Raw genomic sequence first — 18,777 nt, 5'->3', positions numbered from 1 at the left:
GAGAGTGAAGAACCTTTTGCTCTACCAAGCGAGTTAGTAAAGTGAGGAATAACCCATCTGAAAAGCTGATGGAAGCAGATTCAATAATCTTTCAGAAAGGAATTAGATAAATATTTTTGGAACCATAAAAACAACCAAAGGAAAATGGGAAAAGAACAAGGAGAGAGTGACTAATTAGACAGGTTTTTCAAAGAGCCAGTGCAGGAGAAATTGTTCTGAACCTTTGCTTCACCTTCCCATCATCTCCAACCCTTTCATACACAAGCTCCAGCTACTTAACCCACCACTCTTGTCTCGGCTAGATCCTTGCAACACCCCGTACTACGATCTGAAGTGAGGTGCCTGCACAGAGAGAAAATGAAAGAGCAAAACAAATATTCCATCTGGATAATCTCCTACCTAACAGTATGAGCATCAATTTCTCTAACTTCAAATAATTTCCTTCCCTCTCCTTCTCTTTTTTTCCCATTCCTCATTCTGGTTCACATTGCATCCTTCCTCTTCTCCTCACCTGTCCATCACCTCTCTCTGGTACCCCTCCTCCTTTCCTTTCTCCCATGGTTCACTCTCCTCTCCTATCAGATTCCTTCTTCTTCAGCCCTTTACCTTTTCCACCTATCACCTCTCAGCTTCTTACTTCATCCCTTCTCCCCCACTCACTCACCTTCCCCATCACCTAACACCAGCTAACTTATACTCCTTCCCCTTCCACCCTTTTCTTACTCTGGCTTCCTTTCCAGTCCTGATTAAGGGCCTCGGCCTGAGATGTCGGTTATTCCTCTCCATCGACGCTGCCTGACCTGTGTTGTTTTTCCGGCATTTTGTGTGTGTCGCTCTGAAATTCTAGTATCTGCAGAATCTCATGTTTAGAGTGAAAGATCTTCATTTCCAAAACACCTTCCACAACCACAAGACGTCCCAAACAGTTTGAGTAATGAAGATACCTTGTGCTGGATGAAGATAATGTTTTGGAAGGGACACTCCTATAGTTACAATGGCAAAACCAGCTACACATCCCTCAATCATCCTGACTGTCACTCAGTGGCCACTTTATTAGGTACAGGAGTGGAACTTGGTGTGGTCGTCTGCTGCTGTAACCCATCCACTTCAAGGTTCAATGTGTTGTGCATTCAGAAATGCACACCACTGTTGTAACACATGGTTACTTGAGTTACTGCCACCTTCCTGTCAGCTTCAACCAGTATGGCACTTTTGCTGACAGACCTGCCACTCACTGGATTTTTAAAAAATTTTTTGCATCATTCTCTGTCAACTCTGCAGGCAGTTGTGCGTGAAATTTCAGAAGATCAGCATCTTCTGAGATACTCAAACCACCCCGTCTCGCACCAACAATCATTCCATGGTCAAAGTCACTTAGATCACATTTCCTCCCCATTCTGAACAACAAATGAACCTCTTGACCGTGTCTGTATCCATTGAGTTGCTGCCACATGATTGGCTGATGAGGCATTTGCATTAACATTTGCAGGTGTACAGGAGTGCCTAATAAAGTGGAAGTTGATTATAAATCAGCCACATGATACACATCCCTTGTAAGATTATGTGGTTGCTGAATTGTTTGCAAAGAGGACAGGAACTTGATGTTCAGAGCAGACTGATGGCTGGTCAGAGTACACATTTGGGAAATTAAAAGGGTGTAGAGCATTTTCCAGTGGAATCTGAAGGAAAAGAAGAATACTTTGTTTCGATATGCTTCTCTTGATATGGGAAGATATTACTGAGACACTATACACATCAAAATGATGATTTGACATAACACCATAAATAGAATAAGCTGCCATCATAAGTGGTTGTGGCAGGCACAATATCAACATATAAAAGACACTTGGACAAGTGCAAATGATAATAAACTTAATTTGGCAAGTACATGTATGCACAAGTGCATGGTAGATTGCTGAGAAAGATTCAGAGGGATACGGGCCAAATGGGACTAGCTTAGATGGAATCTATGCCAGCATGGACGTTGGGCAGAGGGGCCTGTTTATCTGCTGTATCACTCTATGATACTAAGCAGGGAGCTTCCAAACCACCAAATAGATCAAAAATGCAGATTTTAAATGTGGCTGTAGGGCACAGATACTTATGTGAATCTCAGAGCTTTCAGCTAACCCAGGAGTCGCCAAAGCAACCAAAGCTGCAGATGAACAAGACACCTGAATTGAAGGAGCTCAAATGCTGAGGGATTGTTGCCTCACAATAGAAGGGTGTCCCCTTAGAACAGAGTTGAGGAGCTACTTCCTTAGCCAGAGGGTGGTGAATCTCTGGAACTCATTTCCACAGACAGCTGTGGAGGCCACGACATTGGGTATAGTTAAAGTGGAGTTTGATAGGTTCTTGATTAGTCAGGGCGTCAAACGTTTTGGGGAGAAGGCAGGAGAATGCATTTGAGAGCGATAATACATCAGCCACGATTGAATGGTGGAGCAGACATAATGAGCTGAATGGCCTAATTCTTCTTTTATATCTTATGGTCTTATTACAGCGTTGAAGAAAATAACAACAAAGAGGAGTAGAAACATTAATAACGTTGAGACAGGCACTGCATTTATGCAGACCCTGTGCATTACATGCAGGAAATTTTGATGAAACAGACATAAAAATCAGTGCAGTTGTGAAATGCAGCTGTGTTTGTAACCAAGGAAGCAGCAGTTCTCTTTTCGCCATTATCTGACTCCTTTGACATATCCTGTGTGGGTTTTTGTTATTACTGGCCATTTCCATCAAGGCTCCTATGATGCATAACCTGTGGGTGGAAACAATAAAGAGAGCCACTTATGAAGTTGCATCTCCTTACACTAGACTGTGGGTTGGCAATAAATTGGGTATCCAGTGTTCAGCTACTATGTCAGTCTGATTTATTAGTATCGTAATGGATGACATTGCAATGAAAATGGGGCTTTGTCACCATGGTGGTAGGGTTATGGACAACTATCTCTGTCTTCAACGTGTGGAATAAATGTATCTTTGCTCATCTCACCAACTTCCAGTTGTCACATAATCTGGAAGGGGGCAGAAAAGAAAATTACAAGAGGAAATAAAGGAATATCCTTCTCTATCCACGTTCAGGTAGTCAAAATGAGGTCTGGTGATTCAACTGATCTCTCCAGATCAGTAGTCCAGTCCTATGGATAATACTGCCGTTGCTTAATATGCCACAGCCATGAAATAACAGGAGATTCCTTACTTTTACCTCAACCGATGGAGCAATTAACATGTGTAAACCCACTAAGGTAATTAGATTTGAATTACTTTATTGTCACGTGAAATCCTATGGTCACATGAAGCTCAGGATAAATATAGTGGTAATAAATACAAAAATGAGCACAAAATAGCAGAATGGTGCACAGATTGTTCTACAATCTGAGGTGGTAAAAAAAAAATCAAAATCACAATATTGGAATAATGAGAGTACAAGAGGTGATTGGTTCAAAAGTGTGATACCAGTGGAGGAGAATCTGTTCTCAAATCTGGTTGTCCGGAATTTAAAGCTCCTTTTTCTACTGCCAAATGTAGGAGAAAGAAAGCGAAATGGCAATAATCCTTGACATGATAACATTAGCCTTCCTGAAGGTGGACTAGATAGAAACATAGAAAACCTAGAGTACAATACAGGCCCTTCAGCCCACAATGCTGTGCCAAACATGTCCTTACTTTAGAAATTACCTTGAGTTACCCATAGCTCTCTATTTTTCTAAGCTTCATGTACCTATCCAGGAATCTCTTAAAGCCCCTATTGTATCTGCCTCCATCACCGTTGCCGTTAGCCCGTTCCATGCACTCACCACTCTCTACGTAAAAAACTTACCCCTGACATTTCCTGTGTACCTACTTCCAAGCACCTTAAAACTGTGTTCTCTCGTGCTAGCCATTTCAGTCCTGGGAAAAAGCCTCTGACTATCAACACGATCAATGCCTCTCTTCATCTTATACACCTCTATCAAGTCACCTCTCATCCTCTGTCGCTCCAAGGAAAAAAGGCTGAGTTCACTCAACCTATTCTCATAAGGCATGCTCCCCAATCCAGGCAACATCCTTGTAAATCTCCTCTGCATCCTTTCTATGGTTTCCACATCCTTCCTGTAGTGAGGCGACCAGAACTGAGCACAGTACTCCAAGTGGAGTCTGACCAGGGTCCTATATAGCCTTAACATTACCTCTCGGCTCCTAAGCTCAATCCAATGATTGATGAAGGCAAATGCACTGTATGCCTTCTTAACCACACAGTCAACCTACACAGCAGCTTTTAGTGTCCTATTGACACGAACCACAAGATCCCCCTGATCCTCCACACTGCCAAGAGCCTTACCATTAATTCAATATTCTCTCATCATATTTGACCTACCAAGATGAACCACCTCACACTTATCTGGGTTGAACTCCATCTGTCACTTCTCAGCCCAGTTTTGCATCCTATCAATGTCCCGCTGTAACCTCTGACAGCCCTTCACACTATCCACAACACCCCCAACCTTTGCGTCATCAGCAAATTTACTAACCCATCCCTCCACTTCCTCATCCAGGTCACTTATAAAAATCACAAAGAGTAGGGGTCCCAGAACAGATCCTAGAGGCACACCACAGGTCACCGGCCTTCATGCAGAATATGACTCATTTACAACCACTCTTTGCCTTCTGTGGGCAAGCCAGTTCTGGATCAACAAAGCAATGTCCCCTTGGATCCTATGGTTCCTCACTTTCTTAATAAGCCTTGCATGGGGTACTTTGTCAAATGCCTTGCTAAAATCCATATACACTACATCTACTGCTCTACCTGCATCAATGTGTGTAGTCACATCCTCAAGAAATTCAATCAGGCTCATAAGGCACAACCTGCCTTTGACAAAGCCATGCTGACTATTCCTAATCATATTATGCCTCTCCATTTGTTCATAAATCCTGCCTCTCAGGATCTTCTCCATCAACTTACCAACCACTGAAATAAGACTCACTGATCTATAATTTCCTGGGCTATCTCTACTCCCTTTCTTGAAAAAGGGAACAACACCTGCAACCCTGCAATCCTTTGGAAACTCTTTCGTCGCCATTGATGATGCAAAGATCATCAGCAGAGTCTCAGCAATCTCCTCCCTCGCCTCCCACAGTACCCCGGGGTACATCTTGTCCATTCCCAGTGACTTATACAACTTGATGCTTTCCAAAAACTCCAACACATCCTCTTTCTTAATATCTACATGCTCGAGCTTTTCAGTCCGCTGTAAGTCATTACTACAATCACCAAGAACCTTTTCCGTAGTGAATACTGAAGCAAAGTATTCATTAAGTACCTCTGCTATCTCCTCCGATTCCATACACACTTTTCCAGTGTCACACTTGATTGGTCTTATTCTCTCACGTCTTATCCTCTCGTTCTTCACATACTTGCAGAATGCCTTGGGGTTTTCCTTAGTCCTATCTGCCAAGGCCTTCTCATGGCCCCTTCCGGCTCTCCTAATTTCATTTTTAAGTTCCTTCCTACTAGCCTTATAATTTTCTAGATCTCTATCTATCATTACCTAGTTTTTTGAATCTATCGTAAGCTCTTCTTTTCTTCTTGACTAGATTTTCAACAGCCTTTGTACACCACAGTTCCTGTACCCTACCATCTTTTCCCTGTCTCATTGGAACATACCTGTGCAGAACTCCATGCAAGTATTCCCTGAATATTTGCCACATTTCTTCCATACGTTTCCCTGAGAACATGTGTTCCCAATTTATGCTTCCAAGTTCCTGCCTGATAGCTTCATATTTCCCCTTACTCCAATTAAACGCTTTCCTAACTTGTCTGTTCCTATCCCTCTCCAATGTTATGGTAAGGGAGATAGAATTGTGATCACTATCTCCAGAATGCTCTCCCACTGAGAGATCTGTCACCTGACCAGGTTCATTTCCCAATACCAGATCAAGTACAGCCGCTCCTCTTGTAGGCTTATCTACATATTGTGTCAAGAAATCTTCCTGAACATGCCTAACAAACTCCACCCCATCTAAACCCCTCGCTCCAGGGAGATGCCAATCGATATTTGGGAAATTAAAATCTCCCATCACAAGCACCCTGTTATTATTACACCTTTCCAGAATCTGTCTCCCTATCTGCTCCTCAATGACTCTGTTACTATTGGGTGGTCTATAAAAAACACCCAGTAGAGTTATTGACCCCTTCCTGTTTCTAACTTTCACACACACAGACTCTGTAGACAATCCCTCCATGTCTTCCTCCTTTCCTGCAGCTGTGACACTATCTCTGATCAGCAGTGCCATGCCCCCGCCTCTTTTGCCTCCCTCCCTGTCCTTTCTGAAACATCTAAAGCTTGGCACTTGAAGTAACCATTCCTGACCCTGAAGCATCCAAGTCTCTGTAATGGCCACAACATCATAGCTCGAAGTACTGATCCATGCTCTAAGCTCATCCACTTTGTTCATGATACTCCTTGCATTAAAATAGACACATCCCAAACCATCAGTCCGAGCGCACTCCTTCTCTATCACCTGTCTATCCTCCCTCTCGCACTGTCTCCAAGCTTTCTCTATTTCTGAGCCAACCGCCTCTTCCTCCGTCTCTTTAGTTCAGTTCCCCTCCCCCCCAGCAATTCTAGTTTAAACTCTCCCCAATAGCCTTAGAAAACCTTCCTGCTAGGATATTGGTCCCTCTTGGATTCAAGTGCAACCCATCCTTTTTGTACAGGTCACTCCTGCTCCAAAAGAGTTCCCAATGATCCAGAAGTCTGAGTTCCTGCCCCCTGCTCCAATCCCTCAGCCACGCATTTATCCTCCACCTCACTCTATTCCTATACTCACTGTCGCATGGCACAGGCAGTAATCCCGAGATTACTACCTTTGTGGTCCTGTTTCTCAGCTTCCTTTCTAACTCTCTGTAGTCTGCTTTCAGGACCTCCTCCCGTCTCCTGCCTATGTCATTGGTACCAATATGTACCACGATCTCTGGCTGTTCTCCTTCCCACTTCAGGATATCGTGGACGTGATCAGAAACATCCCAGACCCTGGCACCTGGGAGGCAAACTACCATCCATGCTTCTTTCCTGCGTCCCTGGAAGATGGAAGGAAGTGACGAGCCTGTGGTGGATGGGACAGTGTTTACCACACTCTGCGAATCTCATTGGTCAGGAGCAGAGCAGTTACCATACTGTGCTGAGATGCAATCAATAAGAATTTTTCCTATATTCCATCTGCATAAGTTCAAGAGAATCCTTATGGACATGCCAAATCTCCTCAAACACCTAAGAAAGTGAATATGCTGATGTGCTTTCTTGATCACATCTCCCATCTGAAGGTCAACAGCCACACAAGCCAACCTCCTCAATTATACTGAGGAAAATTCAGCAATTCATTTCTTTCACTTGATTTCAACAAATGCCCTTGTGCTTCCAAGGTGAAGAACCGAGGATCGAAAAAGAACAATATACAATCTGCGGGAGGAACTCAGCAGGTCAAACAACATCTGTGGAGGGAAAGGAATAACGAATATTTCAGTCGAAAACTTGCATCAAGTTTCAACCCAAAACATTTGTTGCTCCATAACGCGGCATCTGCCGTTTCTGTGTCTTTAAAATTGAGCTTTGACCAGCGACCAATCCAGACACCAGAATTTGAAACGAGAGGATTTCACTCTGGTCTGCTGTCTGAGTAGAAAAAGAGAGCGGTGGATTACAGCAGCATAACTGAGCTCTGACCAGTGACCAACTCACGTTTGGGATTGAATAGCAAGAGCAAAGTAAAGGAAGGCAGGGCAAGAGCAGTGGCCATCGTCTGAGTAGACAGAGTCAGAGTGGTGATTTTGAGGCTTTAGCCCTTCGAGGCTTCAGTCAGAGAATGCAAAGAAAACAAAAAACTCTCGGTTATGTTTTTTTTTCCCTTCCCTTCTTTATATCTGCTCAGTTAGGATAGTAGAGATGCGAGGCAGGATAGTTGAACCCTCCTCTTGCAGGATGTGGGAAGGCAGGGAGACCTCCAGTGTCCCTGATGACTACAACTGTGAGAAGTGCATCTAGCTTCTAACAATTCGTGATACAGAGCTGGAGCTGGCATTGGACAAAAGCCAGATCATCTGGGAGACTGAAGCGGTAATAGATAGGACATGGAGAGAAGTAGTTACACCCAAGGTGCAGGACACAGGAAACTGGGTGACAGTCAGGAAGGGGAAGGGGTTAAGGAGTCAGTGTAGAGTGCTCCTGTGGCCATCCCCATCAACAACAGGTCTATCACTTTGGATACTGTTGGGGTTTGACCTAACAGAGGAAAGTCACAGTGGTCGGGTCTCAGCCACTAAGTCTGCCGCTGTGACACAGAAGGGGAGGAGGAGAAAAGGCATGCTCTGGTGATAGGGGATTTGTCAGTTGGGGGAACAGACAGGAGATTCCGTGGGTGAGAACAAGATTCACGGATGGTACATTGCCTCTCGGGTGCCAGGGCCCGGGACAATGGAAATGGCAAGAGGTCGTGGTCCACGTAGGTACTAATGACGTGGGTAGGACAAGTGATGAGGTTCTACGTAGGGAGTTAGGTGCTAAGTTAAAGGGCAGGACCTCCAGAGCTGTGATCTCAAAATTGCTACCTGCGCCATGTGCTAGTGAGACCAGAACTAGGAAGATTATGCAAGTTTACATGTGGCTAAGGAGTTGGTGAGGGAGGGAGGACATAAGATTTTTGAATCACCGGGCTCTCTTCCAGTGAAGGTAGGACCTGCACAGAAGGGACGGTTTTCACTTGAACTGGATGGGGACTAATATCCTAGCAGGAAGGTTTGTTAATGCTGCACGGTGGAGTTTAACCTAGAGTTGCAGGGTGTTTGGAACCAGAGTGTCAGAATAGTTAGTGGAGAGGTTATGGGGGCAGATATTGGTAAGGCCTCAGACAAAGTCAGGAATCTAAAAGGTGAGCATGGTGAACTGGTGTCCTGAGCTGCATATATTTCAGTGTGAGAAGAATCATAGGAAAGGTGGGTCACAGCAGTGCTCTATTAGGACAGACGGGAGAACTTGACAAGTGAGGTGTTATGGGTGGAACTGAGAAATAGAAAGGTATGCCCATATAAATTGGGCTATATTACAGACCACCCAACAGTCCTACGGATTTAGAGGAACAAATTCATTAAAAGATCACAGATTTCTACAAGAAACATAAGGTTGTTATAATAGGTGATATTAACTTTCTACATATTGACTGGGAATCCTATACTGGGATAGAGCTTGTCAAATGTGGTCAGGAAAGTTTCCTTCATCAGCACATAAAAGTCCCAATGAGAGAGTGTGTGATACTGGATCTGCACTTAGGGAATGAGACAGGGCAGGTGACAGAAGTTTGTGTAGGGGAACACTTTGTATCCAGCGACCACAATGCCATTAGTTTCAAAGTAAATATTCAAGAAGAGAGGTCTGGACTGCGGGTTGAGATTCTAAGTTGGAGAAAGGCCGGTTTTGATGGGATCAGAAATGATCTGGTAAGAGTGGACTGGGACAGGCTGTTTTCTCGCAAAGGTATACTTGGAAAGTGGGAGGCCTTCAGAAACGGAATTTTGAGAGTACAAAGCTTATATGTGCCTGTCGGAATAAAAGGTAAAGATAACAAATATAGGAAACTTTGGTTTTCAAGAGATATTGGGGCCCTGGTTAAGAGAAAAAGCAGGTGCATAGCACGTATAAGCAAGTAGAAATAAGTGAGGTGCATATGGAGAATAAGGAATGTTAGAGAACACTTAAGAAAGAAATCAGGAAGGCTAAAAGAAAGCATTTAGTTGCTCCAGCAGACAAGGTGAAGGAGAATCCTAAGGGATTCTACAGATCTGTTAAGTGTAAAAGGATTGCAAGGGACAAAATTGGTCCTCTGGAAGACCAGAATGGTAATCCGTGTGTGGAGCCAAAATGTATGGGAGAGATGTTGAATGCATTCCTTGCATCTGTATTTACTTGGGAGAGTCTATAGAAGTGATGTAAACCAGCATCAACTTCAAGGACTCTGTACAGATTACAAAGGAGGAGATGTTTGCTACACTGAGGCAGATCAGGGTGGATAAATCCCAGGGCATGACAAGGTGTTCCCTCGTGAGGCAAGTGCAGAAATTGCTGGGGCCCTAGCAGAGGTATTTAAACATCCTTAGCGACAGGAGAGGTACCAGAGGATTGAAAGGTAGCCAATGTTCCAATATTTGAAAAAGGCTCTAAACAGAAACCAGGAAATTATAAACGCAAACAACAGGAATTCTGCAGATGCTGGAAATTCAAGCAACACACATCAAAGTTGCTGGTGAACGCAGCAGGCCAAGCAGCATCTATAGGAAGAGGCGCAGTCGACGTTTCAGGCCGAGACCCTTCGTCAGGACTAACTGAAGGAAGAGTGAGTAAGGGATTTGAAAGTTGGAGGGGTAGGGGGAGATCCAAAATGATAGGAGAAGACAGGAGGGGGAGGGATGGAGCCAAGAGCTGGACAGGTGATAGGCAAAAGGGGATACGAGGATCATGGGACAGGAGGTCCTGGAAGAAAGACAGGGGGGGGGACCCAGAGGATGGGCAAGAGGTATATTCAGAGGGACAGAGGGAGAAAAAGGAGAGTGAGAGAAAGAATGTGTGCATAAAAATAAGTAACAGATGGGGTACGAGGGGGAGGTGGGGCCTTAGCGGAAGTTAGAGAAGTCGATGTTCATGCTATCAGGTTGGAGGCTACCCAGACGGAATATAAGGTGTTGTTCCTCCAACCTGAGTGTGGCTTCATTTTACAGTAGAGGAGGCCATGGATAGACATGTCAGAATGGGAATGGGATGTGGAATTAAAATGTGTGGCCACTGGGAGATCCTGCTTTCTCTGGCGGACAGAGCATAGATATTCAGCAAAGCAGTCTCCCAGTCTGCGTCGGGTCTCGCCAATATATAAAAGGCCACATCGGGAGCACCGGACGCAGTATATCACCCCAGTCGACTCACAGGTGAAGTGTTGCCTCACCTGGAAGGACTGTTTGGGGCCCTGAATGGTTGTAAGGGAGGAAGTGTAAGGGCATGTGTAGCACTTGTTCCGCTTACATGGATAAGTGTCAGGAGGGAGATCAGTGGGGAGGGATGGGAGGGACGAATGGACAAGGGAGTTGCGTAGGGAGCGATCCCTGCGGAATGCAGGGGGGGGAGGGAAAGATGTGCTTAGTGGTGGGATCCCGTTGGAGGTGGCGGAAGTTACGGAGAATAATATGTTGGACCTGGAGGCTGGTGGGGTGGTAGGTGAGGACCAGGGGAACCCTATTCCTAGTGGGGTGGTGGGAGGATGGAGTGAGAGCAGATGTACGTGAAATGGGAGACCGCTTTGCTGAACATCTACGCTCTGTCCGCCAGAGAAAGCAGGATCTCCCAGTGGCCACACATTTTAATTCCACATCCCATTCCCATTCTGACATGTCTACTCACGGCCTCCTCTACTGTAAAGATGAAGCCACACTCAGGTTGGAGGAACAACACCTTATATTCCGTCTGGGTAGCCTCCAACCTGATGGCATGAACATCGACTTCTCTAACTTCCGCTAAGGCCCCACCTCCCCCTCGTACCCCATCTGTTACTTATTTTTATGCACACATTCTTTCTCTAACTCTCCTTTTTCTCCCTCTGTCCCTCTGAATATACCTCTTGCCCATCCTCTGGGTTCCCCCCCCTCCCTCCTTGTCTTTTTTCCTGGATCTCCTGTCCCATGATCCTCTCGTATCCCCTTTTGCCTATCACCTGTCCAGCTCTTGGCTCTATCCCTCCCCCTCCTGTCTTCTCCTATCATTTTGCATCTCCCCCTCCCCCTCCAACTTTCAAATCCCTTACTCACTCTTCCTTCAGTTAGTCCTGACGAAGGGTCTCGGCCTGAAACGTCGACTGCACCTCTTCCTACAGATGCTGCCTGGCCTGCTGCGTTCACCAGCAACTTTGATGTGTGTTACCAGGAAATTATAGCCTGGTGAGTCTGACATCAGTTGTGGGGAAGTTATTGGAAGGTATTCTAAGGGACTGGATATGTAAGTATTCGAATAGACATGGACTGATTAAGTATAGTCAACATGCATTCTTGCATAGTAGGTCATGTCTCACCAAACCGATAGAGTTTTTGAGGAAGTTACCCCGAAATTGGATGAAGGCAAGGCAGTGGATGTTGTCTACATGAAACTTAGTAAGGCACTTGACAAAGTCCCATATGGAAGGCAGGTTAAGAAGGTTCAGTTGCTCAGCATTCAGGATGAGGTAGTAAATTGGATTAGACTTTGGCTTTGTGGGAGAAGCCAGAGACTGGTAGCAGAGGGTTGCCTCTCTGACTGGATGCCTGTGACTAGTGGTGTGCCACAGAGATCGGTGCTGAGTTCTTTGCTGTTTGTCATCTATTTATCAATGACCTGGATGATAACGTGGTTACCTGAATCAGCAAATTTATGGATGGCACCAAAATTGGGGGTATAGTGGACAGTGAGGAAGGCTTGAGAGGGATCAGCATCAGCTGGAAAAATGGGCTGAAAATTGGCAGATGGAATTTAATGCAGACAAGTGTGAGGTTTTGCATTCAATAGAACCAACTGTTGTAGGTCTTACACAGTGAATGGTAGGGCATTGAGGAGTGTGTAGAACAAAGAAATCTGGGTATACAGGTTCATAATTCATTGGAAGTAGTGTCACAGGAAGATAGGGCTATAGAGAAAGCTTTTGGAACATTTGCCTTCATAAATCAATGCATTGAGTACAGAAGATGGAATGATATGTTGAAGTTGTATAAGATGTTGGTGAGGCCTAATCTGGAGTATTGTGTCCAGTTTTGGTCACCTACCCACATGAAAGATGTAAACAGAGTTGAAAGAGTGCAGAGAAAATCTACAAGGGTGTTGCCAGGACCAGAGAACCTGAGTTATAAGGAAAGATTGAATAGGTTAGGACTGTATTTTTTGGAACATAGAAGATTGCGAAAAGATTTGATAAAGGCATACAAAATTATGTGTGGTTGAGACGGGGTAAATGCAAGCAGGAGTTTTCCACTGTGGTTTGGTGGGACTACAACCAGAGGTCACAGGTTCGGGGTAAAAGGTGAGAAGTTTAAGGTGAGCATGAGGAGAAACTTCTTCACTCAGAGGGTCCTGAGAGAGTGGAATGAGTTGCCAGCACAGGTGGTAAATGGGAGCTCGATTTCAATGTTTAAGAGCAGTTTGGTTAGGTAGATAGATAGTAGAGATATGGAGGGCTATGGTCCCAGTTCAGGTCAATGGGAGTAGGCAGTTTAAATGTTTTCTGCATGGACTAGATGGGCCAAAGGGCCCATTTCTGTGCTGTACTTCTCTATAACTCCAAAAGGACAGATCTCTTTCAAGCTCAGTAGCTTGGAATAGAAAAGACGAAACAATGATGGATGAACATTGTCCTGGATCTTATCATACTTTAAGTGTAAATTCATTATCTACCTCACAGTTTCAGACTTGGGATTTCACCTTCTAAACCAGAAAATTGCATTGGAAATTACTATGGTAAACAATGTACTTTAAAGCCATTAAAATGAATTAGCATTATTGTACTGTGAATCCTAGATGTAATAGGCTGACAGAACAGACCACCAAGAAGGAAACGTGAAAATTGACTTATTTTTGTTCTAATTGTGCTCTTTCTTGTAAAACTGGTGTTTAATTTATATTTAATTTGTTTTTCCTGTGAATGCCACTATGTGATGCTTTGTGCCTGTGATATTTCTGCAAGTAAGTTTTTCATTGCACCGGTGACAATAAACTTGATTTTGACTTTACTGGTCATGCATTTTATTGTCTGTCTGCACATCATTTTCTCAGTAACTGTAACGCAATATTTTACATCCTGTTATTGTTTTTCCCTTCTACCTCAATGCACTGTTGTAATGAAATGATCTGTATGGATGGCATGCAGCACAGAGTTTTTCCACTATACCTCAGTACATATTACAATAATTACCCTATTTACTAATTCCATCATAAAATGAACAATAAATAAATCTTTTCAAAATTATTCATTGTAGGTGTCAAGGCTAACAGTGGGTCTTGTTACCTAAGTATGTATGCTAAGTATTATTGAGAAGATAGTGGCAAGTAGTCTTCTACAAGTTCATTATTGCACATGGGGAGAGCTCCTTGTGCTGCAGCAGACAACGGCATAGTCAGTACGGGAGCTGAGACAAGGGGTACTGTGCATGTTAATGGAGAACCTACACTCAGTGGTCACTTGATTAGCTATCTTCTGTATCTAATAAAGTGGCCATGGAGTGTATGTTTGTGGTCTTCTGCTGCTGTAGCCCATCTACTTCACAAGGTTTGAGATATTGTGCATTCAGAGATGCTCTTCTGCACGCCACTGTTGTAATGTGAGGTTATTTGAGGTACTGGCGCCTTCCCGTCAGCTTCAACCAGCCTGGTTATCCTCCTCTGACCTCTCTCCTCTCTCATTGACAAGGCATTTTCATCCACAGAACTGCTGCTCATCAGATTTTTTTTGTATCTCGCACCATTCTCTGTAAACTCCAGAGACTGTTGTGCGTGATCAGCAGTTTCTGGGATACCTAACACCCAATCTGGCACCAACAATCATTCCATGGACAAAATTACTTAGATGACATTTCTTCTCCATTCCAATCTGTGGCCTGAACTACAACTGAACCCCTTTACCATATTGGCATGCTTGTTATGCCTTGTGTTGCTGCCACATGTTTGGATGATTAAATATTTACATTAAGTGGCCACTGATTGGATAATTAAATCAATTACCTAATAGTGGGTTGAAACAGCTGGGAGGTGGGGGACCGCCCAAATTTTCAAGCACATTTAGGTGTTGAGACAGGTTTTGCACGTCAAATGTCATAACTGCCTGACCACTCTGGGTAAGACAGAAGCTAGCCCTAAAACTGCAAAACTATTAGGTGGGGGTGTTGGGAGAACTGACCTTTTTTTTTGTGCCACTGGAGAATTAATCTGAATTGTATTAATTTGGCTGGTTTTACCCAGGGCAGCATGTTGGACAGCGACAGCGAGTCAGGGTGGAGAGTGCCAGTCAGAAAGTGCGATAGATATCCCAGATAAACACGGGAAGGAGCTCGGCTGCGACGAGGCTGGACCAAGAATAAACTGAGCAAAGTTTATTATATGTAAAAAGAATAAAGGTATGACACTTTTGCACACCTCCCCACACACTAACTCTCCCACCATGTGTATAGACACACACACACACACCACGTTGCTCCTGAAGGCTTGTGTTAGAGTGAGTTTTTGGGTAGATGATTCATTTACTCTTAAATGACTCTGGCCACCAGTTTTCTGCTCTTTGACAAAGTACTGTGGATTGAGTTCACAACAATGCATTTCGTAAAAGCTGTGAATACCGGAATTCTAGCCCAGACACTGTTGCTGCCTCTGGGATGGAAGTGTGAAGTTTACAGGTAGTTTCGAAGGCAGCATTATTTATACTTTGTAAACATGAATTGTCCTCTACATTAGAACGTAAAATACCAAATAAATGTATTGTTGATTTAACTTGCATTTCTCAAAGCTGTGAATACCAGCCCAGACATGCCGGCGTCGGTAGGAATGGATGAAGTCAGGTGGTGTGATGTTTTGTATGTAGCTTCAAAAGAAAGCATTGTCTATACTTTGTAAGTATGGATTGCCCTTTTGTGTTTAGCAAATAAATATCGAGCCCACATTGGGCTAGCAGACCTTCCACCGAAAGTGTCTCCGTCCGTATGATGCCTGCTGAACCTTGTTGTGTCGAATAAAGAAGCTGCTTTGTATCTACCAGTGACTCGCTCTCCCGTGATTTCATTCACGCCACAACAGCTTGTGCAACCAAATAAGGTGTAAACCTGGAATGAGGCATACAGTCTGACAATATTTTTTCCCAGATTTATTTCTGTCCCCCAATCGTCTCCTCCTATGGCACTGAATTTACCGCCTTGTGAATTACAACACAGATCATCAGTTTTGTGGATGATGTGTTACCAGTCTAGTTCCACTCTCCCAGAACACCTCACCTGCTGTTTCAGACGCAGTGAATCATTATGAAGTAACGTAGTAGTGTGGCTCCTGGACATTGATACAAAGGCGCGCAACAAAAATCTGGAGCCGCAAATTCAAATTCAGAATCCGAATCGGGTTAATTATCACTCACAGCTGTCGTGAAGTTTGTTGTTTTGCAGCATCAGTACAGTGCAATACACAAAAACACACATTACAATTATATATATCTACATACATACACACACATTTTATACGGATATATACATATAAATAAGTATTAGAAATAAAGAACAAAAATAGTGAGGTAGTGTTCATGGGCTGCTTCATTGTCCGTTCAGAAATACGATGGCGGAGGAGATGAAGCTGTTTCTAAAACGCTGAATGTGTGTCTTCAGGCTTCTGTACCTCCTCCCTGATGGTAGCAATGAGAAAAGGGTCATGTCCTGAATGATGGGGGTCCTTAATGAAGGGTGCCGCCTTTTGGGGCATCACCTTTTGAAGATGTCCTCGATGCTGGGGAGGCTGGTAACCATAAAGGAACTGGCTGAGTTTGCAAGCTCTAATTGCACAGTCGGCTGCAGAATTTCAATTCAGCAAACTGAATTTGTGATAAATGTTCGTTTCAGTCACTCCAAACCTGATTCCTTTATATCCCTTTATCGTTCTGTAAACGTCAAGTGACCTACTTCCCGGAAAAGGGCCAGTAACACCATGAGGAATCACACCCACCCTGACTTTGGACTGTTTCTCCCATTCCTATCAGAGAGGAGGCTATGCAGCATCCATACCAGTACCGCCAGACTCAGAAACTGCTATTTCCCTAAGTCGCCAAACGGATCAACACCTCCACCCTTTATTAAACTACACCACCTAACGTCACTTCATGTACCTACAATCAGTCTGTGTATATAAGTTACTTGCGCGTTGCTTTTATACGATTGTATTTATATTTACTGTGTTTTACAAGTTTTGCTCTCTAGGCTTAATGTGTGTTTTTTATGCTGTATTGGATCCGGGGTATTAGATCATTTCGTTCTCCTTTACACTCGTGTACTGAAGAATAACCAGAAACAATCTGGAATCTTGAAGTGGCACAATCCTGGAATACTCCGAAGTGGCCTCCAGGATTCGGCTCAAGGGCGGTGAAAACGCAACGCCCACATGACACAATGGTTACGTTAATCTCTGCCCTTAATTACAAGCCACTCTCAAAGTTACAACACTAATACATTTTCCACTGGAAGATAAATGTACAGTGACCCCAGTCATTAAAGGCACGTTACCTGAAACTGGAGCGGAGATCTGTTTGGATTGTAACCTTCATCGCAGCTGCCGCCCAGCTCCTTGAGAGTGAGAGGTGGGGACCGGGGGTATTCTCTGCCGTAGCAGCTGTCTCTCAGCCCCAACCTATGCTGCCAATCTTGTGCAGGCAAGCACCGACGAGCCTCTCGGATGGTGGCGAAGTCAGCCATTTGTCAGTCGCCAGGCCAAGAAATACTTTCCAATAAACCATACGCGGCATTACAGAAGCAGTCTGCAGGATCAGACAGTGATTGGGTACAACTCAGTACAACTACCCTGCAGCTCTGCGGGTTCAATATTCCCACATTTTACGAGAAGCGAAGTAGTTGTTTGCATCGGTCACTAGGAAAACAAATCCGGGCACTTCCTATTTCTTCTAGTGTCACTTTGAAATACCCCGCCTTCTGCGTCCACAGTAACGGGAAATATACACGCAATTGCAACCGACAACTGTCCTGTCTCTCCAACTCTCCCCGATACTTTGTAAGCATATTTCGAGTGCTATTTTTATTTAAATTCTCCTTTTGCAGAAGTCCCCAGCCCCTTGGATTACTCCAAGGGGCTTCAGTATATTTTAACGCTGGATTAATTCCCAAAACCGACTCCCACCTAGAACCCTCCCCCAGCAATAATGCGTCCAATTTTTTCCCCCGGAGTTTCCCTGACAATGTAACCACTTTCAGTTATAAGGCATCCCGTCCAGGGCGATTTCGCACAGACTGCGCTTGCGCAGCGGGCAGTACCGCGGGAATTTCTCCTCGAACTCAATTGGATTAAAATTGTGCACAGACTGAACGACCGACGATTGGGGAGGATAACACACTGCTCTTTGAAATCATCTGTATCTTCTTTTAAAATTGCAAACTCAAATTTTACTCTATTTTAATCTGTTGTTCATACGATCATTCAAACCTGCTGTTTCACAATGAATTCCAGGTTATAACGTTAACGGTGCTCTGGAGCCGGGTTGACCTGTATTTCCTCCGCTTTAAAGTATATTTGAACTTCATGTCAATTTATTTATGCAGATATACAAAAACAAAAGTACTCTGGATGCAGAGAATCTGAAATAAAATCAGAAATTGCTGGTTTCCCTGATTTTAGACTGCATATGTATTCTGCTCCCGACGCATAGGTTTCGAACGGTTTTCTAAATTGAACCAAAATATGAGCGAACTCATGGTAAATTGATTACCTCTCCCTCTCCGAAGATGGTCAGCTTTCGCACCTGTTAACGCCCGTCTCCTTTTGCTGAAGTATCCCAATTCCCTCCAAACCCAGTATCTCTGTGCTCTCTTTTTCCCTCAAACCATTGGGTTGTTATCCCCTCGATGCCTATTGACGCCTTAACGCCATTATCTCCTCTCCTTTGGGATTTTAGCTCTTTGGCCCATACATGAGTGAGGTCTGGAGGAAAGAGCTCCGAGTGATATCCAAAATGTACTTCAGAAACGGTTCTTTGCAAATGTAT

At 44.1% G+C, this 18,777-nt stretch overlaps 1 protein-coding gene across 3 annotated transcripts in view; it reads right to left on the bottom strand.

Annotated features, from left to right (window-relative positions):
• LOC134358361 (protein lava lamp-like) overlaps nt 1-17,631 on the bottom strand; it is a 145,893-nt gene extending 128,262 nt beyond the window's left edge. For all 3 annotated transcript variants that reach the window (XM_063070494.1, XM_063070495.1, XM_063070496.1), the window contains exon 1: nt 17,288-17,631. In XM_063070494.1, coding sequence (XP_062926564.1) covers nt 17,288-17,476 — 189 coding nt within the window. In that variant the 5' untranslated portion in view covers nt 17,477-17,631. The remainder of the gene's footprint in view (nt 1-17,287) is intronic.
• Nucleotides 17,632-18,777: the final 1,146 nt, after the last annotated feature.

This window comes from Mobula hypostoma, chromosome 18 (genome assembly GCF_963921235.1).
Source record: "Mobula hypostoma chromosome 18, sMobHyp1.1, whole genome shotgun sequence".
NCBI classification, from domain to species: domain Eukaryota; kingdom Metazoa; phylum Chordata; class Chondrichthyes; order Myliobatiformes; family Myliobatidae; genus Mobula; species Mobula hypostoma.
This window is presented reverse-complemented; position numbering and strand designations above follow the sequence as displayed.